At 45.9% G+C, this 23,429-nt stretch overlaps 1 protein-coding gene across 2 annotated transcripts in view; it reads right to left on the reverse strand.

Moving 5' to 3' along the window:
• Positions 1–11,630: 11,630 nt before the first annotated feature.
• Positions 11,631–23,429, reverse strand: part of nup205 (nucleoporin 205) — a 131,922-nt gene continuing 120,123 nt past the window's right edge. For both annotated transcript variants that reach the window (XM_078220266.1, XM_078220265.1), the window contains exons 38-43: positions 22,259–22,385; positions 21,071–21,237; positions 19,598–19,721; positions 14,663–14,791; positions 13,186–13,262; positions 11,631–12,188 (exon numbers count right to left, since the gene is read on the reverse strand). In XM_078220266.1, coding sequence (XP_078076392.1) covers positions 12,036–12,188; positions 13,186–13,262; positions 14,663–14,791; positions 19,598–19,721; positions 21,071–21,237; positions 22,259–22,385 — 777 coding nt within the window. In that variant the 3' untranslated portion in view covers positions 11,631–12,035. The remainder of the gene's footprint in view (positions 12,189–13,185; positions 13,263–14,662; positions 14,792–19,597; positions 19,722–21,070; positions 21,238–22,258; positions 22,386–23,429) is intronic.

Consider the following 23,429-nt stretch of genomic DNA (forward strand, 5'->3'; position numbering starts at 1 on the left):
TAACCTTCTCTAGGGCAATTAGGGATGGGCAATAAAAGTTCTGGCCTAGCCAGCAACATCAGCCAGTGAAAGTATATTTTTAAAAACCTGCGGATGCTGGAAACTGCAACGAAAACAGATAATGCTGAAAAGAGATGTTTCAGGTTAATGACCTTTCACCAGATGTTTCCACTCTCCTTATGTTTCCTTTGTGCCTCCTTGATTTCTCTGTGGAAAGGGAGACAAAGCATTTATAGCAGGGACAGATGCAGACACAGAACTGAAAGCCCACATTCCATATAGTCGGGATTGGCTTCATCTTCTCAACGTAAGGGCTGGTTAAGTGCATGACCAAGTACAGCCCAATATTTCACTGAGTCACAGCTACGAGGCAACAGCCAATGGCAATAAGGTAAGTGTTTTTATGGCTTTATGGACCCATAAACTGATCCAATTGCTGAACCAGAACACAGATTTCACAAATAGATGCTTTGTCAAGCTAAACCTCCTGCTTTCTGAACAATGCGTAAATCAATAGGAAGAAGTTTCACAACACCAGGTTAAAGTCCAACGGGTTTATTTGGTAGCAAATACCATAAGCTTTCGGAGCACTGCTCCTTCGTCAGATGGAGTGGAAATGTGCTCTCAAACAGTGCACAGACACAGAAATCAAGTTACAGAATACTAATTAGAATGCGGATCCCTACAACCAGCCAGGTCTTAAAGGTACAGACAATGTGGGTGGAGGGAGCATTCAACACAGGTTAAAGAGATGTGTATTGTTTAACTTGATTTCTGTGTCTGTGCACTGTTTGAGAGCACATTTCCACTCCATCTGACGAAGGAGCAGCGCTCCGAAAGCTTATGGTATTTGCTACCAAATAAACCTGTTGGACTTTAACCTGGTGTTGTGAGACTTCTTAACATATCTTACACATGGAAAGTTGAACTGCTCATGGGGACCATCAGAGATCCCCAATGGTCAGTCAGGGTCTCCTGGACTAGATTTGATCAGCTAAAGGGATCAGGGAGGGATTTTACTGAATCTTTTGGTCCAACATGACCTAGGATTTTTTTTTCTTTTTAATTGCTTCCCCCAGCAGAGTTGGTTCAGCAACAGGAATGCATTGAACAGCAGAATGACAGGACAGGACAAGCTAGATGAATGAATTGATCCATTTTCCCATGTTACATTTTTGTATGTTTGGTTTTGAAGGAGTGCAGGGAGCTCTCGCCTGTGTGATGATCAATAGGCCCCCCTCAGTCACCATCACCACACGTGACCTGGCCCTTCTTCTCACCTGCTGTTTGTAGGACTTGGCTCATTGTCCATTCGCCCAAACTCTAATCTACTATAGAACAGGCCATTCCCTCGAGATGAAGGAACCAGTTCTCCCCTGCCATCTTGAGCTGAAGTCAGGTGGTGCCCACCCTAAGCGCCCACACTATCTGAACCGACCATAACTCAGGAAAGTAATTCTTTGGCTCTGATGCAGTTCTGGATGTCTGGTAACCATATAAATATAGGACTGAAGAAGCTCAGGGCACCAGTATTCCAGGGGAGACAGTATCTGGGCTAAAGAGAAGGTAAGTTTTGAAGTGTTAACACCCCCTACTAGCGATAGCCCATGAGAACAAGGCCAGCTTTCAACGGAGAGTGTTAGAAGATGTTTAGAATCATAGAATCTCTACAGTGCTGAAGGAGGCCATACCGGCCCATCGAGTCTGCACCAACTCTCCAGCATCTTACCAGGCCCATCCACGGCCCTACCCCCATAACCTTACGCATTTACCCTGCTAATCCCCTTAAGGGGAAATTTGGTAAAGTGGTAAAGGGAAGAAGTGAAGTGCTTCAATCATCGGCGAGGATATATGCTGTGAAATGTCAGAATGTATAAATGCCGAGATTATGCAAGCATATAGCAAAGGTGGTTTTAGTGGGGGATTTTGATTTCATGCAATAGCAATAACAATACCTTGTATTTATATAGTGCCTTTCACCTAAAAAACTTCTTAGCTTCTTAGGAGAATTAGAAGCAAAATGTGATATCTCAGAGGATTGTGGGAGACTGATGGGTGAATAGGACTTGGCCTATTGGGCACAGGCAGCAGAATTTTCAATGACCTGAGGGTTCGTTGTGGGAGGCCAGCCAGGAGTGCATTGGAATAGTTAAATCTAGAGGTAATAAAGGCATCGACAAAGTTTCAGCTGAGTTCAGATGAGTTGAGGCAAGAGCTGGAGTGAGAAGTCAAGAAGTGTTAAGGAGAAATAGGCAATCTTAATGATGGCACATATCACAGAATCATACATAGCAGAAGGAGTCCATTCAGCCCATCAAATCTGCACCGACCACAATCCCACCCAGGCCCTTTCCCCATAATCTCATGCATTTACCCTAGCTAATCCCTCTGACACTAAGGGAAAATTTAGCATAGCCAGTCCACCTAACCTGCACATCTTTGGACTGTGGGACGAAACCAGAGACCGGAGGAAATCCATGCAGAAAAGGGAAGAACATGCAAACTCCGCACAGACAGTGACTCAAGCCGGGAATCGAACCTGGGTCCCTGGCGCTGTGAGGCAGCAGTGCTAACCACTGTGCTGCCGTGCCATGCCTAATATGTATGGTCAGAAGCTCATCTCAAAGCCAAATATGGCACTATGATTGCAAACAGTTTGGTTTAGCCTCAGACAGTTACCAGGGTGAGGAATAGAGTTGGTAGCTAGGAAACAGATCTTGTCGGATGCGTGGGGCTGTTGGTGCTGAAAACAATGGCCGGGATTCTCCCAAAAAAAATCTAAGTCCCCAATTTGCAGGAAAATGGGAGTAAATCCCGCTGGTTTTTTCAGCGTGGTTTCCAGAGCGAATTTCCGACACTGTGTATCACAGAGTGCCTCAGCATAATTCACTCTGAAAAGTGGTGGGCGGGCACCCATTCCCGCCCAAGGCCAGCAGCATGGCGCTGATTGAGCCACTGCGCAAGCACCGATCTGTCAGCATGGAGATTCCCCAATCAACAAGATTGATTGAGGAATCCAGGACTGGGGGACATAACCGAAAGATTAGAGCCAGATCTTCAGGAGTGAAATTAGGAAACATAAATGATGGTTATAATTTGGAACTCTCTTCTGCAAATGGCCGTTCATGCTTGATTGTTTGTTAATTTTAATTCTGAGATTGATAGATTTTTGTTAAACAAAAATATTAAGGGAAATGAGGCAAAGGCAAGTAAATGGAATTAGGTGATAGATCAACCCTTATCTAATTGAATGACAGAATAGGCGAGAGAGACTAAATGCCCTCCACCTGTTCCTATGCCACTTAGCTGTGTAACTTGTGCTGTCGTGGCTATGGGCCGTGTTGCAGGCATGGTTTGCCTGGGCTGCAGTCTGCCAGACAGTGCTTGGTGAAGCCTCTTTTCACAGCTGTGCCAGCACATCAGAAGCATGTTGAAACTGCAAAAATCAATTCTTCCTAAAATTCAGACGTGATTCTAACACTCCTCTCCCTGCATTGTAATGAAAATTCACCAGACCATCACTCATTGAACTCTTCCCAGGGCCTCAGAGCTGTGGAACTCCTCACTGGCCAGCATCTTCCCTTTTTCCTATATCCTGTCTGTAAGCAGTCGATGCTGCTCGAAGTTCTAGCTTTTCCACTGTCATCACTGGTTTTTTCATTATCCTTGGCTCATAACCATGAACATGGGACCCTTACCTGGGCCTGAAGTGATTTGCAAAAAGGCAGTGACGACCACCCACTGAGCGTCTCAAATGTCCCTGCTACCCTAACTGAAGAGCTACCACGTATTACAGGCAGATCTGTAGCCTCAGAGCACGGTGAGCAATAGTCCCACACCTCTGTCCCTTTCTTACTGATCATTGCAGCATCCCCTTAGCCTCATAGAATCACTATAGTGCAGATGGAGGTCATTCAGACCATCGAATCTGCACCAACTCTCTGTCAGAGCATCTTACCCAGGCTCACCCATCTCTCTCCCCCCTCCCCCACCCACCCCCCCCCCCAATTGAATGTCCAATTTGGTCATTCCAGGAAGGGTCAGCAGATTCGTGGTCCATGGAGTCACTACTGCTCCCACAGGAAGGCATCTCAGCAAACCTAGCCAGGGTGCTGGATGGAGGAGACTGCTGGAATCTGTGAGGTTCAAGCCCATTTGCACACTGGTATCTGCAACCATGACAACAGCTGCCTGAACTTGCATGCCAACTAGCTGAGAAGAACAATGTGGCCATTGCAATGCCCAGACATTGTGTGGCTTTGACTAGTATTTATTGCCCATCAGTAATTATCCTTGAGAAGGTGGTGGTGAGCCTCAGCAGTCCCTGTGGTGTAGGTGCACCAGCCATCACATGCTGCAACATGGTTGGGTCTGCAGTTGTTCTCAGAGTTGACCACCAATTCCAGCCTGGCAATAATGTGCTTTAGGCTCTACACAAAGTCTGTGCTGAGTGGTTGTCGGGTTCCTCGCGGCTCCCTGCCAGTGACTGTGGGCATAATCTTTCTGGCCCATTGTGCCGGTCGATCAGTGCAGTGGGCCCGGAGAATAGCGTGAGGTTTTCACAGCGGGCACTCACCGGTTCACTCCAAAAGCCCTTTTCCCAGCCCTGTTTTACCAGCATGATTGGCTTGGCAGCTTAATGTCTTCATTTAAATCATATTAGCGAGGCCAGCATAGCTTTTCCTGGCCTCCCAGCTGTTTCCCCCTTCGTTGGCAAGAGGTCGTGCTGACAACAATCATTGCTGGTCCCCATCCAGACATCATAGCCTAGCCGGGGGATCAGAGGCCATTGAAGCCCCCGGGTGGTCAGGAGCATGGCTGGATAGTACTCATTGGGCAGCCTGGCACTGCTCACCAGGTACCTTTACAGTACCCACTGGCACCCTGGCACTGCCCACTAGGTGCAATAACTATGCCGTGGTAGTGCAAAAGGGGTGGGGCCTGAGTGAGGGTGGGGCTATGACAGGGAAGCAAGATGTCTGCAGGGTGGGGAGGCAAGGGTGATTGGCAAAGTTGGGATGCGCGACGGGGGGGGGGGGGGGGGGGGTGATTGACAAAGGGGGCACGTGCAGGGGGGCTGATCGGGGGGATTGTGGAGGAGGTGGGCCGGGGGGGGGGGGGTTGTGCTGGGGTAATCATTGGGAGGGTTCTGATGCCAGCGACCTGTGTTCTGTGTTGCCATGGAGACCTACACTGCCACTGATGATGGGGGTGGGTGGTCAGAGATCTCCCAGAACACTCAGAGATTGGAGCACCAGCACAATGGCGCCCTGAGCAGTCTTCAGCCAACTTCCCCGACGAGCTTAGATTCCACCCCCTCCCTCCATCGGCGTGAAACTCAAAAAATTGGTAGTGTGGGAAGATTGCACTGGGCAGCTCGGGGAATAAAACAGAGTGAAACACTCCCGTTTTCAGACTTTATTGACATTTAGAATTTTGGGGGGAAGATCTGTTTGACTAGGGTGGCTACTTCTCCAGTTTTCAGCTGGTCTGTCCCCTGTCCAGTACCAGTTGCCTTTATGGCTGGTACTGTTTTAATTTTTGAGTCATCAACAATGCCCAGGTATAGAGACTCAGCCTCAGGATGTGTTGCTGACCCAGAAATGTTGATGGCTTCACCTCACCGGTTTCCGTCCCAGTCCTAGCCCCTGTCCCGTGCCAGACTTGCATAGTAATAGGGCTCCCGAGCATAGACAGTCTCCAGGGTCATGAATTGTGAACTCCCTTGACACACTAAAAACAAGGTGGAAACTCAGGGCAACAGGGATGGTCACCATGGAAGGGTAACCTGAGCCAAATAGACTTGGACTGAAAATTGCCAGTTGGCTTTCACCCAAAAGAATTAAACCCAGGCCTAAGGCTGGCTTTAATCCATTACCTCCTGGCCTGGGATAATGATAAAGAGAACCGCCTAGAGCTTCCTTGGGGATTGCTAGACCTCTTGAGCCCCCAAAAAACAGAAAATCAAAACTTTCACTGACTGATCTATACCTCTCTCCTATAATATTCTGAGAATTTCATGGGCCAGTTATTTCTGATTTGTCAGTGGGGTTTTAACATTTTTGGATTATTCAGGCTTGCATGGGTTAAATGAACAGTCTGTTTCCAAGCCCTTTTATAATCAATGTTTGGAATGCTTGAGGGCCGTCAGTTACCACCTTGTGTTTGGGTATTGATTTTGATTTATTATTGTCACATGTATTAACATGCAGTGAGAAGTATTGTTTCTTGCGCGCTATACAGCCAAAACATACCGTTCATAGAGAAGGAAATGAGACAGTACAGAATGTAGTGTTACAGTCATAGCTAGGGTGCAGAGAACGATCAACTTAATGCATGATAAGTCCATTCAAAAGTCTGACAGCAGCAGGGAAGAAGCTGTTCTTGAGTCGGTTGGTACGTGACCTCAGACTTTTGTATCTTTTTCCTGACAGAAGAAGGTGGAAGAGAGGATGTCTGGGATGTGTGAGGTCCTTAATTATGCTGGCTGCTTTGCCAAGGCAGCGGGAAGTGTAGACAGAATCAATGGATAGGAGGCTGGTTTGCATGATGGATTGGGCTACATTCACGACCTTTTGTAGTTCCTTGCAGTCTTGGGCAGAGCAGGAACCATACCAAGCTGTGATACAACCAGAAAGAATGCTTTCTATGGTGCATCTGTAAATGTCGTAGCTGGCATGCCAAATTTCCTTAGTCTTCTGAGAAAGTAGAAGCATTGGTGGGCTTTCTTAACTATAGTGTCGGCATGGGGGGACCAGGACAGGTTGTTGGTGATCTGGACACCTAAAAACACCTAAAAGCTCTCGACCCTTTCTACTTCGTCCCAGTTGATGTAGACAGGGGCATGTTCTCCTTTACGCTTCCTGAAGTGCCTGTCATTGTGTGGCTTGCAGCAGTGTGTCAGGGCTTAGCTATGAATGAGGCACGTGTTGATTGGTGGACATTGCTGTGAAGTGTGTGATGCTAGTGAAAGCAAGTGGCATTTAGGGCTTGACCACTGGATCATTAACCAGTCCTCAAAGCGAGATTGCTGGCATTGACTGCAATGGCTGTCTGGTCCCATTGACTTGTCAGAAGTTTGTCCAGTGTACCTTTTGGCTTCATGTGGATAGATCTCTCTGCTCATGTCCACCTGATGCACCAACCCAGTGTTTGACAGCTTTGGTACAGTCACTTTCCTGTTATGCCATTAGCTAGTGTTCCTAAATCTAAGTGATAGATTTTTGCCATGAAGTTGTATCAAGGGCAATGGAGAAAAGGCAAGCTTATGGAGTTATGCTGCAAATCAGCTATGATATTACTGAATGGCTGACTAGGCTCAAGGGACCATATGACCTACTTCTCTTCCTACATTCCTCCTGCACAGTATGTCTTCCTGAATCACTTCCAGTCTTTCCTGCAGCCAGCATGCACCTTGCCTTTAAGAGGTGCAGGCTAACTTTGTGGCAGCGGCTTCACGTGAACTTGGGCCCCTGCTGAGAGGTGTGCAGCCATTCAACAGTGTACTGGGCTTCAAGTGACTATCATTCAAATGAGCAAGCAAGCACAAAGTTTGAATGCTGCCTGCATCATGAGGAATAGGTGCTTCACGATTCCCATGCCAGTTTTTGGGTGCTATTGAATTGGCTCCCCCTCTGTTGTAACTGTTTTGCACTAAAAAAGGATAAATCAAATAATCAATGAGGGTCATCAGGTCTGGCAAAGCCTTTCAAACTGGCCTCTGCAAGCACGGGTCAAGTCTGATACAGAGGTTCACTTGAGTTAATCAAAGCATAATCTGAAATTGCCCTTAATGCATTCTCAGGCACAAGTGTTAGAAATGTCTGTCTAACAATATGCAGCAGAAGACCATTGCACCAGACTTAACTAAACGTGTTTGTAGATCAGGTTCTGTGAACTGATTGATACCATTTTTTGGGAGGAACTAGAAGAAAAAGGCAATGTTTGCACTGAAAAAAGAAAATTGAAAGAAGAACTTGTGTTAAACGTTTGTACATTTAGTTAAATGAATGACTGACCCCTGCCTTGGAGGGCAGTTTCAAAGATTGGATCTGCTGAAAGGCCATTCTATATACTTACAAGGAACAACATTTGTCAGCCACTGAAAAAAAAGTACTCATTGGTACAGTCAGCACCTTCACCAAAACGACTACTCTTCATTGATACCAGGATGTTCTGAGGAGAGGAAATCCCATCATGGTCAGTTTGACAGGTCCGCAAGCTAAACCAGTCCCACTGTGTGCTCATTCCTTACACCCCTCAATCATCTTCCTTGCTGAGACAGAGCTTCCCAGCTCCCAGTTTGAATTGTGCTTCCATTACAGACTTCAATCAAAACTTTCCCTTCCTGCTGTTATAGACAGTTTCTTCCATCTCAAAAAAAATTGACATAATAAATGACAACCAAACAAACTTTGATCATCCGTGTCATAGCAGAATCCCAAAATGGTGACTGCTTTCTCAGATATCATAAGGGGGCTGGCAACTTGTCACTTCTGATCTCGGTAGCCACATGTTTTGGACCTGTCAATAGATAACTTTATTCACACTTAATTATTGTGTGACAGCCGTAGTGGTGAATTTTGCATGAGAATGTTGTGAATCATACTGAGTGGTGTCTCCTGCCTTGAGATGTGAACTGACATGACTGTTCTTGCTTGTAATTCCTAGCTCGTGTGAGTGCAGTGCTTGTTTAGTTGTACTGTCTATGTTAAAGGTTCATCTTATTATCTAATTAATAAAGGATTTTTGTTAAAAAAACAATGTGTCCTGGTTTCATGTGTAATCAGAGTGCTCTAGTTCAGGGGTACTCAGTCAGAGCCAGGCCAAATGAAGCCCACACAATCATTAGCGATGAAAAGATCCCAGTCTGCACCAAATTGATGATTAATCTGCAAGGAATAAATGTGACACGCAGGTGGGACTGCACATACTCTATGATAGCATTCTTACCACTAAGTCAACAACATGGATTCAAGCCTGACCCCAGTCTTGAATACATAATCTGGGCTGTCACTTCAGTGCAACACTGAGAGACTGCTGCACTGGTGGAGGGCATCATGCCATCTTAAGTAACCTCGACATATTCAACAAACCAGACCTCACACAAGAAGCCACATCCAAGAACATCTCAAACTACCTTTGCCTCCAGAACCATCTAAGTACCGCCCCTGGAACAAGGTGCAGTGAACATCAATATCACTGTCTCTAGCTTGCTGCTACCTGCTCAAGTACAGATGCTAACAAATAAAAATCCTAGAATCTCATGTAATAATAGATCTTTATTTAAACCCAGTACATTGGTGTCCGTGATGTTTATTTCCGACAAAACAATTTAAGCTGAAGAAAGGTCACCCATGGTTCAATTGGCAGTCTCCTTGCCTCCGGGTGTGTTTGTGGGTTCAGGACACTGCAATGTTGAGCTGCACTCTGTGGCCTTCCCAATGACACTGTCTGCCCTCTCAGGGGAAGGTAACAGAATTCACGGCACTATTATTTTAAACAAGACCAGAGGAATTGTTCTGGTGGCCTAGCCAATATTTATCTATCTAAAAACCTGTTTTCTAATCATCATTACATTGCTGCTTGAGGGGATTTTCTGTCTGCAAATTTACTTCATTTCTTAAATTACATTCCAAAGACTTCACTGCCACACAAGTACTTTGGAACGGTCTGAGTGAAAGGTTCGAGTGTTGTTAATATCATCAGTGACCGTCAAGACTAATCTCTGCAGTAGATGGGGTGAAAATCAGTTGTAGGATATCAAATGGGTGAAGGAGCGAGGTGATTTAGCTTCGAGGCAAGATTGCATGCCAAGACTTCAGAGCAAGGGAAGATTTGAAATTGTAGGAGAATCAAGAGCAGTGAGGTTTAAGCAGACTTTTGTGGAAGGCATGATGGCAACTTATCAAAATGGGGTTAGTTAAAGGTTACTGATGCCAGCATTCAAGAGCCAAGGATGGATATTTGATGGTGAGGAACTGGATGGGAGGGTCTTGAGCATTATAAACTGGGCAGCATGGTGGTTAGCACTGCTGCCTCACAACGCCAGGGACCCAGGTTCGACTCCAGCCTTGGGTGACTGTGTGAAGTTTGCACATTCTCCCCGTATCTGTGTTGGTTACCTGCAGGGGCTCCAGTTCCCTCCCACAGTCCAAAGATGTGCAGGTTAGGTGGATTGGCTATGCTAAATTGCCCCTTAGTGTCTCGAGCTGTCTCTGTTTCAAGATAAACAAGATGATGTGTGATTGCAGGAGGCGATGGAATAATGTGGGGGATAGTTTGGGAAAAGATAGAAATTAAGGAACTGGAAGGCATAGGGAGGTAAGGCAATGCTACAATTGGGTAGCCTTGATTGAAACTTATTCTTCAAGAGAGGCTAACAGGAACAGGAGGTTGAATGACGGAAACTTTCCGTAGTTCAAATGAGTTCAGAGTTGCATCGATTAAAGTGTGGAGCATTAGACCGATTTAGTTTGGGAGAAAAGAATTATGAAATTTAAGCAATATTTAGCAGGAAATTATCACTTTTTCCAACCAAGGCCAACCTAAGGTGTGTCGTTCCAAACTGTGCATGTTTCTCCAGATGTACAGCTGTTAGTTGTAAAAGCCAAGATTTCATTGGGTTTTGATTATTTTTTGTAGCTGATCACTACATTTCAGTCATGCGTTCATGGACCCCTAAATCGCTCTGAACCATCCCTATTCCAAGCTTTTCATTTAAGCAACATTCAGATCCATCAATCTTTGGATCCAAAATGATCACTTGTGTCTGTGTCAAAATTCATCTGTCACCGTTTTGTCCACTCAATCCATGAATTTCCCTTTGTAATGTTATGGTCCCATCTACAGTATTTACTATGCCACCCATCATTGTGTTGTCAGTTTACTTGGATACATTGCTCTTTATTATATTATCAAAGTCACCAATAAATATGGTAGATGGTGGAGACCTCAATTCACGTGCATTTCAAAAATATTAAAAAACATTTTCTTTCATATATTTAAAGATGTCACTTTGCAGTAACAAGGTGAAGTTTGATTAAAGCAGGTTGAAAATAGGTTTATCAGAGAAAACAAATAGTGTTTTTAAAATCAGTGTCAACCCATTAAGCCCAAGTATATTAATTTTAAATTCCTGAAAGTAAAACAGATGCAGTTCTGGCAGTATATCTGTGGAGAGAGAAACAACTTTAACTTTTTAGATTGATGACCTCTGATCAGATAGGAGATTGGTTACATGGTACAAGACAGAGAGAAAGGGCACTGCTGTGGAATTTCAGCTTGGTCACACTGGTTCTTTTGGTGCAATTCAACCAAAATCAGTGTAACCGGTGAGAAAGCTGATGGAATTTTAAGCACGATTTGAGCTCGACAAAGGCCATCATCCTTTGATGTTAACCCTGTTACAGTTGTAGTAAAATGGCTTAATCTGCACTCACTAGAAGTTTGATGGCATATCGACCATCTTGGCATCTTTATGCCACAGGACACCTCACACCCATCCAATGAGCAGAAGTCTTAGTCCATTATCTCATCTGAAAGGTGCATCTTGCGTGCCCACCTCTCTAGAATGGTATTCCAAGACAGGCCAAGCTGAGGGAGAAATAACGACAGTATGGCTAAGAGGGGAAGGAAGAAAGTTTAGCACAGACAATTTTGGTTTATTGGTGAAATGGTAAAGACAGCACCTATGGTAACATTCAAGGTCATGATCAGCTGTTATGTTTAGTTGTTATAATGGGAGGATAGTGGGAAAGGCAGGAAAAGGTCAAATTGGCCTTTTCATCTGGATCAATTTCTCATCTTTTTTTGTCCTTCAGAGTCTCATAAAAAAACTCAACCTCCAATTCGGAAAACTGAAGTTTATTCTTTCTGAAAAATAACATTTAATTATAATTACAGATGGATCCTTAGTAAAAAATATTAAACTAGTTTTGTGAGCCTTCGCGAATCCCACAATTTCAAGGAGAAATTCGGAAAGAGGAGAAAGCAGCTGGTGGATGTGTACAGTTGTGTGCTTCAGCAGAAGACCATCAAGTCTTCTTCATCCTCACAAGGCCACGGATGCGTCGGACTAGCGCCTGAATAAACAAGTGTTGTGACCGCACTTTGCAGTAAACTGTCTCAATGTCGAGCAACTTCTTTTGCAGGGACTCCCCAAAGCTTGCTACGGCATCAATCTGAAGCTGAAGGAAAAATCCACATATGTCAAATGTAGCATTAAAGCATGCCTGATTCACAGCAGTATGTTCACCAGTTATCTTCACAATATCACCCAAGTGACACATAAGGCAATATAAAAGCATGCATAAAGGATTGCTTAGCATACAGAAGCAGAGAGTAAAGTGGATTTATTTTTGTGTTGGCAAACTGTAACTAGTGAAGTGCCACAGGGACATGGAGAGACAGAGGGACTGAGCTTACTCAATATGGCTCCTTTCAAAACCATATTTTCCTTCATCCCATTTAAACCATAGAATCCCTACAGTGCAGGAAGCCGCCATTTGGCCCATCAAGTTTTCACCAACTCTCTGAAGCAGCATTTTATCGAGGCGCGCACACTCCACCCTATCCCCATAACCCTGCACATTGACCTTGGCTGATCCCCCAACCTACACATCTTTAGACACTAAAGGGAAATTTAGCATGGCCAATCCATCTAACCTGCAAATCTTTGGGCTCTGGGAGATAATCGGAGTACCTGGAGGAAACCACACAGACATGTGGAGAACATGCGAACTCCACACAGTCACCCAAGGCTGGAATCGAACCCGGGTCCCTGGCGCTGTGAGGCAGCAGTATTAACCACTGTGCCGCCCATGGTGTAGATGTTGCCAAGATAGAGCTCCAATTTGTGTAAGTGGTCACTCCCTTTATCCAGATGTTGTGTGGGTATTTTCTTCAGCTATTGGACAGGACCACAGCTGAGAGAGATGTCTTTAAAGATTACCAGTATTGAAACAAAGCTCTCAACACTTGAACGTCTATTGAAGGCAAAACAAAACACCACTTTCTCTCTCTGCACCAAATTCCCAACTAATGCATCCAGTTTCAAACGCACAATTCATGTCATTCTTCAGATCTTTCATTTATTTAACAACATAAACACTTCAAGCAAATACATGATGACCAAAAGAACTGCACTGCGTGATAATATGCATTGCAACCAAGATCAAAACTTACCTGCTCAATATCGTGCTGGTGTACCTGACTTAGAATCAAACGCCTGGAGTCAGGATTTGTCTCAAGACAATAGGAATCTGGGTTTCATAAAAGATATAAAACAGATCAGCATTCAGCATCATTTGTCCAGAAACATGAGGCCCAGAAATTAGCTACGTAATACTAGACCCAATATGGTCATTGTGGACTGGGTCAAAACTGTGAAGAGTCTATCAGTATAAAAGCTAAAAGCAAATTACTGCAGACGCTGAAATCTGAAATAAAAAACAGAAAATGCTGGAAAAACTCAGCAGGTCTAACAGCATCTGTGGAGAGAGAATAGAGCCAATGTTTCAAGTCTGGATGATTCTTCGCAAGAGGATGAGATTTGTACTGTAGTGGTGAAGAAAAGTGGAGGGGATGCTATAGCAAATGAATAGAGAGCCAGTGGTACGTGGAGATGGCAGAATTGACAAAGCTGTCATAGACAAATGGAATGTAAATGATGATGATCATGGCTAAGAAGGGTGCTGATAGCGGCACGTGAAGAGATCAGAATGTGCAACTGGCAGAACAAAGGTGAACAGTATGTCAAAGGACAACCTGAAACATGTAACAGATGGTCCTAGTGCGGTGGCAGGGGGAAACTGTGGTCATGGAAGAAAGATGGAAAGCAAGATTTTAAAAAGTGAAAAAAAATGAAACAATGGAAGAAATTAAAATAAATTAAATAAAATAAATTGATGGAAACAGGGTGAAAATGGAGGAGAGAGTACATGCACTGAAGTTGGTGAACTTAATGTTCAGTCCCAAAGGCTATAAGTGCCCAATCAGAGGATGAAGTGCTGTTGCTCCAGTTTGTGTTGGGCTTCTCTGGAACATTGCAACAAGCCAAGGCTGGACATGAGAGCAGGATGATATGCTAAAATGGCAAGCAACAGGAAGCTCTGGGTCCTGCCTGCGAATAAAGCATTTGGTAGAGTACACGGGGCATTGGGAGCGGGAAATACAATAGACTAGATTAAAGTCTATCAGAGATACAACAAGATTTACTTCTGCTTTTTGTAGTCTGTGAACACTCCAGCTTCAACCATGTACACTGCCTTCTGAAGTGGTCAAGCACGCCATAGAGTCACCACCACCCACCCAACTTAGACCAGGAATTGAATCTATTAACTTCTGGTTTCTGCAGGCTAATTAATTCCATGCCTGGCTGTGTTTTTTAATTACACATCTAGTGGGAGTGTACCATGAGCTTCATGTAAATCTTCCCTTTCCACTCTGCCTGGACCACTGGATATTGGACCTTGGTCAGCAAAGAGAGGAGGATAAAAATGTTGCACAAACATACAATCCATTGTGAAACTGTAAATGACAGAGTACTAAATGCTAACACTCTGAGTAAAGAAAACAGCTGGACTTCAGGACCTCCATTACAAAAGAGTATCTCAATAGCAGTCATATACATGTATCGTTCAATGTTGAATCTGGTACCTACCATGGTAACGTCTGCCCCTGTAGGATGCACTCAGGATATCAAGGGAAACATGGGAATCTGTGGGGGTGAAGTACAGGAAGTAATACTCCAGATGTCGCCACAGGATAAAGAGACAGGTTTCCACAATGACTGGAAAATTAGAATAGGTTAAGGAACAAAACAGGAGAGACATTTCCCCACACCCCCCTCCCAACAGGAGACACCATTTCCCACAACTCCCTCCCAACAGGAGACACCATTTCCCACAACTCCCTCCCAACAGGAGACGCCATTTCCCCACCACATCTTCCCAACAGAAGAGACCATTACTCCACACCCTCCCAAGAGGAGAGGCCATTTCCCCACACCCTCCCAAGAGGAGAGGCCATTTCCCCACACCCTCCCACAGGAGAGGCCATTTCCCCACACCCTCCCAAGAGGAGAGGCCATTTCCCCACACCCTCCCAAGAGGAGAGGCCATTTCCCCACACCCTCCCAACAGGAGAGGGCATTTCCCTGCACCCTCCCAAACAGGAGGCCATTTCCCCACACCCTCCCAACAGGAGGGGCCATTCCCCGCACCCTCCCAAACAGGAGGCCATTTCCCCACACCCTCCCAACAGGAGAGGCCATTTCCCAGCACCCTCCCAACAGGAGAGGCCATTTCCCAGCACCCTCCCAACAGGAGAGGCCATTTCCCAGCACCCTCCCAACAGGAGGGGCCATTTCCCAACACCCTCCCAACAGGAGGGGCCATTTCCCAACACCCTCCCAACAGGAGGGGCCATTTCCCCGCAACACCCTCCCAACAGGAGAGGCCATTTCCCCCACAGCCTCCCAACAGGAGAAGCCATTTCCCCCACAGCCTCCCAACAGAAGATGCCATTTCCCCACACCCACCCAATAGGGGACGCCATTCCCCACACCCTCCCAACAGGAGAGGCCGTTTCTCCACAACACTTTCCCAACAGGAGAGGCCATTTCCCCACCACACTTTCCCAACAGAAGAGGCCATTTCCCAGCACCCTCCCAACAAGAGAGGCATTCCCCAGCACACTCCCAACAGGAGACGCCATTTCCCCGCAACACCCTCCCAACAGGAGAGGCCATTTCCCAGCACCCTCCCAACAGGAGAGGCCATTATCCAGCACCCTCCCAACAGATGCTATTTCTCCGCACCCTCCCAACAGGAGAGGCCATTTCCACGCAACACCCTTCCAACAGGAGAGGCCATTTCCCCACACCCGCCCAACAGGAGATGCCATTTCTCTGCACCCTCCCAACAGGAGACGCCATTTCTCGGCAACACCCTCCCAACAGGAGGTCATTTCCCCCATACCCTCCCTACAGGAGAGGCCATTTCCCCCACAGCCTCCCAACAGGAGAGGTCATTTCCCCCACAGCCTCCCAACAGGAGAGGCCACTTCCCGCACAGCCTCCCAAGTGGAGAGGCCATTTCCCGCACAGCCTCCCTACAGGAGAGACCATTTCCTGCACACCCTCGCAACAGGAGAGGCCATTTCCCCCACACCTTCCCAAAAGGCGAGGCCATTTCCCCACACTCTTCCAACAGGAGAGGCCATTTCCCAGCACCCTCCCAACAGGAGGCCATTTCCCAGCACCCTCCCAACAGGAGAGGCAATTTCCCAGCACCCTCCCAACAGGAGAGGCCATTTCTCAGCACCCTCCCAACAGGAGAGGCCATTTCCCAGCACCTTCCAAACAGGAGATGCTATTTTTCTGCACCCTCCCAACAGGAGAGGCCATTCCCCCCACACCTTCCCAGAAGGCGAGGCGCTTTCCCCACACCCTCCCAACAGGAGACGTGATTTCCCCGCAACACCCTCGCAACAGGAGAGGCCATTTCCCCACACCCTCCCAACAGGAGAGGCCATTTCCCAGCACCCTCCCAACAGGAGAGGCCACTTCCCGCACAGCCTCCCAAGAGGAGAGGCCATTTCCCGCACAGCCTCCCTACAGGAGAGGCCATTTCCTGCACACCCTCGCAACAGGAGAGGCCATTTCCCCACACCCCACTCCTAACAGCAGAGGCAATTTCCCCCACAGCCTCCCAACAGGAGAGGCCACTTCCCGCACAGCCTCCCAAGAGGAGAGGCCATTTCTCGCACAGCCTCCCTACAGGAGAGGCCATTTCCTGCACACCTTCCCAAAAGGCGAGGCCATTTCCCCACACTCTTCCAACAGGTGATGCCATTTCCCAGCACCCTCCCAACAGGATAGGCCTTTTCCCTGCACCCTCCCAACAGCAGAGGCCACTTCCCAGCACCCTCCCAACAGGAGAGGCCATTTCCCAGCACCCTCCCAACAGGAAAGGCCATTTTCAGCACCCTCCCAACAGGAGATGCCATTTCTCCGCATCCTCCCAACAGGAGACTCCATTTCCCCGCAACACCCTCGCAACAGGAGAAGCCATTTCTCCCCCCCCTCCCAACAAGAGACACCATTTCCCTGCAACACCCTCCCAACAGGAGAGGTAATTTCCCCCATACACTCCCAACAGGAGAGGCCATTTCCCCACACCCTCCCATCAGGAGAGGTGATTTCCCCACACCCTCGCAACAGGAGAGGCCATTTCTCCACACCCTCCCAACAGGAGAGGCCATTTCCCCACACCCTCCCAACAGGAGAGGCCATTTCCCCACACCCTCCCAACAGGAGAGGCCATTTCCCCACACCCTCCCAACAGGAGAGGCCATTTCCCAGCACCCTCCCAACAGATGCTATTTCTCCGCACCCTCCCAACAGGAGACGCCATTTCCCCGCAACACCCTCCCAACAGGGGAGGTCATTTCCCCCACACCCTCCCAATAGGAGAAGCCATTTCCCCCACATCCTCCCAACAGGAGAGGCCATTTCCCAGCACCTTCCCAACAGGAGGCCATTTCCCAGCACCCTCCCAACAGGAGATGCCATTTCCCAGCACCCTCCCAACAGAAGACACCATTTCCCAGCACCCTCCCAACAGAAGACACCATTTCGCAGCACCCTCCCAACAGGAGACGCCATTTCCCAGCACCCTCCCAACAGAAGACGCCATTTCCCAGCACCCTCCCAACAGAAGACACCATTTCCCAGCACCCTCCCAACAGAAAACACCATTTCCCGGCACCCTCCCAACAGGAGATGCCATTTCCCAGCACCCTCCCAACATTAGACGCCATTTCCCAGCACCCTCCCAACAGAAGACACCATTTCCCAGCACCCTCCCAACAGAAGACACCATTTCGCAGCACCCTCCCAACAGGAGACGCCATTTCCCAGCACCCTCCCAACAGAAGACACCATTTCCCATCACCCTCCCAACAGAAAACACCATTTCCCGGCACCCTCCCAACAGGAGATGCCATTTCCCAGCACCCTCCCAACATTAGACGCCATTTCCCGGCACCCTCCCAACAGAAGACGCCATTTCCCAGCACCCTCCCAACAGGAGATGCCATTTCCCAGCACCCTCCCAACAGGAGACGCCATTTCCCAGCACCCTCCCAACAGGAGATGCCATTTCCCAGCACCCTCCCAACAGGAGACACCATTTCCCAGCACCCTCCCAACAGAAGACACCATTTCCCAGCACCCTCCCAACAGAAGACACCATTTCCCAGCACCTTCCCAACAGGAGATGCCATTTCCCCGCAACACTCTAATAACAGGGGAGGCCATTTCTCTGCAACACCCTCCCAACAGGGGAGGCCATTTCCCTGCAGCACCCTCCCAACAGGGGAGGCCATTTCCCTGCAACACCCTCCCAACAGGAAGCGCTATTAGGAAAACTGCAGATGCTGAAAATCTGAAATCAGAACAGAAAATGCTGGAAACACTCAGCAGGACAGTCTCATCTTTTTTATTGTTATTTATCCAGATCCAGCAATATGGAGGTAAAATTCAGTGGCATATCTGGAAGCACAGCTGGCTTGATAATTAATGCAAGATGAGAAAGTGATCTAACTTCCTGTTTTGGATTCAAGTATTTGGAGAGGAAGGGGCTTAAAGGGGGGATGTGGAATTTACTTATCAGACGCAGGGTGAGTTTTTGCTTATCCAAGTGAGGAGGTTGGAATCTGAGAGAATCCGAAAGAGGGTGGGGAAGAGTTTGTGCTGAGTGGGGGGCTAGGCTGGCCTGTGTCATTGGCTGGGTTTTAATTTGGTGGTAGGGATGTTTGTAGAAAGCACTTTTTTATCTTTAATGGGGACAGGGTAAGTGCTCGGTATTTTCCTCACTTAGCTGGTGGGTTATAGGACTTGGCAGGTTGCAGAGGGGAGTGCGAATTGGGACGTTTGGCCAAATCTGTGCTAAATAAAGTGATGGGGATTGGTAGCAAATTTACAGGGCTTCTGTCTAGTCTGCTAATTACTTCTGTTGCTGCTTGGCTCACAGTCTACTCATTACTGTGGTTATTTACAGCTCATTCGCGAAACTACAAGCAAAAGTCTGAAATGCTTGCTGTGGCCATGGATGTTGCTATAAATCTTATGAATTAAAGTTAATCTGTTTTGATATGTTTTTGCATATATTTGCTGAGCATGTTCCTCAGTCACAGTAAACTGGAATTTATTAATATCTGTCTGGAGCTGTCACATCATGCGATTAATTGGTCACCTACAGGTGCAGTGCCTTTGGACATCTGAGACAACTAATATAAAACAGACAGAAACACACAATTGCTTTCTCACATAATCCTGTCTCTGCCTGTTTGCTTATTTTCACTCTGTGATCTGTATGATGGGCCTCAGGCCCATAACTCAGCTTCTTAATGTAAATATTTTAAACAGTACAATAATTTCAATATTGTAAATCTCCCACCGAGATCCGAACAGTGGCTTCATTAAAACATTGGGAAATGTGGAAGTAAGCTGGGAAAACATTCTGGATGTGATGGGAATGTATGTTTTTCGCGTTCGGAGTTGAACTGGAAAGGAAAAGGCAGTGAAGGATACAGCAGTAGAGGGACAGCAGTTCTGCTCGGTGATTGATCTGCTGTACAAGCCGACGTCGGGCCAGAACCTGTCGCTGGGCTGCTGAAATCTTGTCCACACCAACTGATACTAATGCTTGGCACAGCTGTGGAAGAAAAGACTGAGGTAATCAGGTCAACTGTTCCTTCATTTTTGTTTATCACCTTTTTTTCTACATCTGGTTGTCAGAAGCCATCTGGAATCCTCCATGTATTTAATCAACTTAGCAACGATATGGCTGACCTTCAGAGGGTAAAAGGAGGCAGCAATGATGATTCTGGGTATCAAATTAATGAGGAAAAATGTTAAGAAAGTCAAGCTGGATTTCTCTGGAAGAGACTACGGGGTGGTTCAATTGATGTTCATGGAGCAAATTAATAAAATTGATCCAGACTGACAGTTAACTACATCAATTAGTTCAAAAAGCAGAAGACACAGGTTAAGGCACAGAGTGTGCTTTTTCAAGCTGGACCACCCTCTTCAAGGTGGAAGCCTCAATATTTGACCAGAGCCATCCAGAAAGTCCAGAACCAAAATCAGAGACACAACTGCAAAAATCTTGGTCTACCCATAAGTGGAGTGTGTTTGAAACAGGTACTGGGGTGAAAGACAGACCTGGTTCAGGTCAATGTCCTACTTCTAAACAGGAATAAAACTACTTTTACGCATTTACCTTTGTTCTTCTGTTAAACGTGGCCCAAAACAGGAGGAAACACATTTCATCATGAACTGGGAGCTTCAGAGCAAGTATTAAACCTGTGACACTAAGGGGATGGAAAATACAGCCACAACAGGCAATCTCCCAGTAGTGACAGCATCAGTTTCAAACCTGCAATTTCCCACACCCCCTACCCGAACTCCCTGCCCCTACCCAAGTGCAGAGAGAGCTGGAATCCACATGGATAGCAATACAAACACTGCAAATGTCCTTGCACTTAGGTTAAGAAAATGGAAGTTCAGTGCTTCCTGCTGCTGGTTCTTAACTTGTGGCTTGCTCCTGGAAATCGGTGAGTGCCTGGCCATGTTCTATGGCGAACTCCACCATGATTCAATGGCCTTGACAGGACTCACTATCCTGAGCTCATAACGGTGTAAACACATCTCCACCTCATAACGGTGACCAGGGCATGCCGGTGAAGTGGTGGGGGAAGGGCAATATTCACGTAAAGTATTGCAGGAGGAATTAAAACATTCAGAATAGAGATAAGGGAGAGTGCTGCTTGCAATCTGTGAGCAAAGGCCCGTGGTGTCTGAAATATGGAAGATACCACACACCACCTGAAAACCATGCAGCAATCTGAAGGTACCTGTGCAGCTACATTCTAATCAGCTGATTTGAGATATCGTGTGCGCAGAGTCATGTAAAAGAAAATCTGAAGGGGTTGAGCACTTAAAATCACCGACACACATAGACATTTTTAAAAAAAATCAAAGCACACATTGCCAAACACCAACCTCCTTTATTTCATCTGGGGGTAGATGCTGTAGATTCTGGTACTTGGTCACACTCTGCCGGTGGTTCTCATAACAGCTGAAGAAATCGTTTGTACTTTGTTTCAACAGGAACAGGATGACCCCAAGGCTGGGCAGCCTCCAGTAAGGAACCATTGGTAACTGAGTATCTGCAAACGGGGAGAAAACAATTCCTGGTTATCAGCTGTCAGTATTCGACATGGCCAGGTTGAAAGAAGGGTGGTCACAAGCTATATTCCTGAGGTATCACCTCTGCCAAAAATGGTTCAAATGTCAAACTGCAACATGATCACAGTGTTGGCCCATTGGAACTAATGCATTAATTACATCTCATTTCCCTGTCTTTCACTACACTCCTCTCCATTTCGTTCTGTGAAATTCCTTTACCCTTTCCATAGCCATGCCAGTTGTGGGATTTATTTCTTGGTGACACATGTGGAGCCGTTTCAGTCACTTTCGCTTCTAAAAATATAGTTATAGAGGGAAGATTTGAAAAATCTCCCTGAAAAGTCTGATCACTTGGGCAATCTGAGGCCGGGGACTGTGATGGTGCTCTTCCTGATCTGTTGGTATGCCTGATGAGAACTTTCACTTGCAACATTGCAATGTTTTACCAATGCAACCAGTTCTCTTTTTATTAGTACGAAAGCAAAATACGATAAATGCTGGAAATCTGAAATAGAAACAGAAAGTGCTACAAATACTCAGCAGGCCAGGCAGCATCTGTGGAGAGGGACAAAATTAATGTTTCAGATCGAGATAACCTTTCATATATTTTCAGCAGTTCTTTAATCTCTTTTTATAAGTAGTGTTATTAAGAACTTCCATTTTCAACACTGACCACTTGATACAGTTGAATAAATCCTTCGCCCTCAAATACCCATTAATAGAAGTTCTAATCCATATCTAACCAGAAAAGACCAAATCTCATTAACCTGCAAAGGGTTGCAGAGAAAAAGAAATAAGTGTTTAGAAAATGATGACTTCAGAAAATCTAATCAATCCTAGCTATGCCCTGCCACACAATAGCTATCAGCATATCAAGTGGTCTGCTATATTTGTGAAAATTTAACAAGAAGAGGATATTATGTACAATCTGTTGTAGTGAAGATGAACATATAGTAAAATTTGCTTGTTGGGAGGAGTGAAGTTGGAGGACATTAGGCTTACCTTGCCTACTTCCTTCTCGAGATGTGCCTTCAGCAAGACTAGGAGTAAAGAGACAAATTGTGTGCTGGGACCCAGGACTGCTCTGTATCAGCAGCGTTTGACAGTATTTCACCACATTCGCACAAATCTGAAAAGGCATAAACAAAGAACCCCAGTTAACATGAACAAACTTTCATCCTCAATAGAGTAATTAGAAAATATCAGAATCTCTTCCGCCATTTGCTAACTATATCCCTTGTTGCAGTTTGAGCTCTCTCTCAACTGTAAACTCTAAAAATGCAATTTCAATCAAGTTAACTTGTGCCTTCCATGAACTGGAACTTGCCTTTTATGCATGGTGTGAATTATTTAGCATGCTAAATGATTATTACCATTACCCTGGTATCATAACCCACCCTCCATATTACTGTTACCTTGGTACACTGACCCACTGCCATACCACTGTCAATTTTGAAAGGTTAAAAAGAAACAGGCTTAAACTAGTATCAAATTTACTCACAATTAGGATAATTACAGAGATGTAGAAACAAACAGTAGCATACTTGACTTGCGCACAAATAGATTCAAAACAACAACGTTAAATATTCCATTGTGATAAATTCTGAGCCAAGTCTCTGAGGAAACATCACAGTGACAATGAAAGCATGAAACGCTAGCACTGTCATTCAGATATCCAGCCAGCTTTCTTTAAAGAACAAATTACACGCTTATATTAATCAAATATTTGTAAATAATTTGTAAAGTTATTGGGAAACAGCAGGGGCTGTGGAATCACATGGATAGTTCTTTAAAAGTGCAGCAAATGCACAAAAAAGCTGAATTATCTCCTGCTGAACTCTGATTCTATTAAATTGTTTGTACCACTCAAATAGGTAACATCTGAAGACAAGCCTTTAAATAAGGCTGTGTGTTGGGTGGGTTGGTTCCTTCAACTGTCAGCATCACAAAATATTTGTTCTAACTCCTGTGAAACCAAGTTTACATTTAACAACATGCTCAACTAACTTGGTCCAAATTGGAATCAGATTGCAGGCAGTTAACACTATGCTTATCTGCATAAACAAACTCTTTAGAATAAATGTGCAGAATTGCTTCCATTCTGGGTAGAACATTTCAATCGCTGCCACTGCAGCACAAACATAAATTGGTGATGACAAATGATTCCAATTTT

This window comes from Mustelus asterias, chromosome 9 (genome assembly GCF_964213995.1).
Source record: "Mustelus asterias chromosome 9, sMusAst1.hap1.1, whole genome shotgun sequence".
Taxonomy (NCBI): domain Eukaryota; kingdom Metazoa; phylum Chordata; class Chondrichthyes; order Carcharhiniformes; family Triakidae; genus Mustelus; species Mustelus asterias.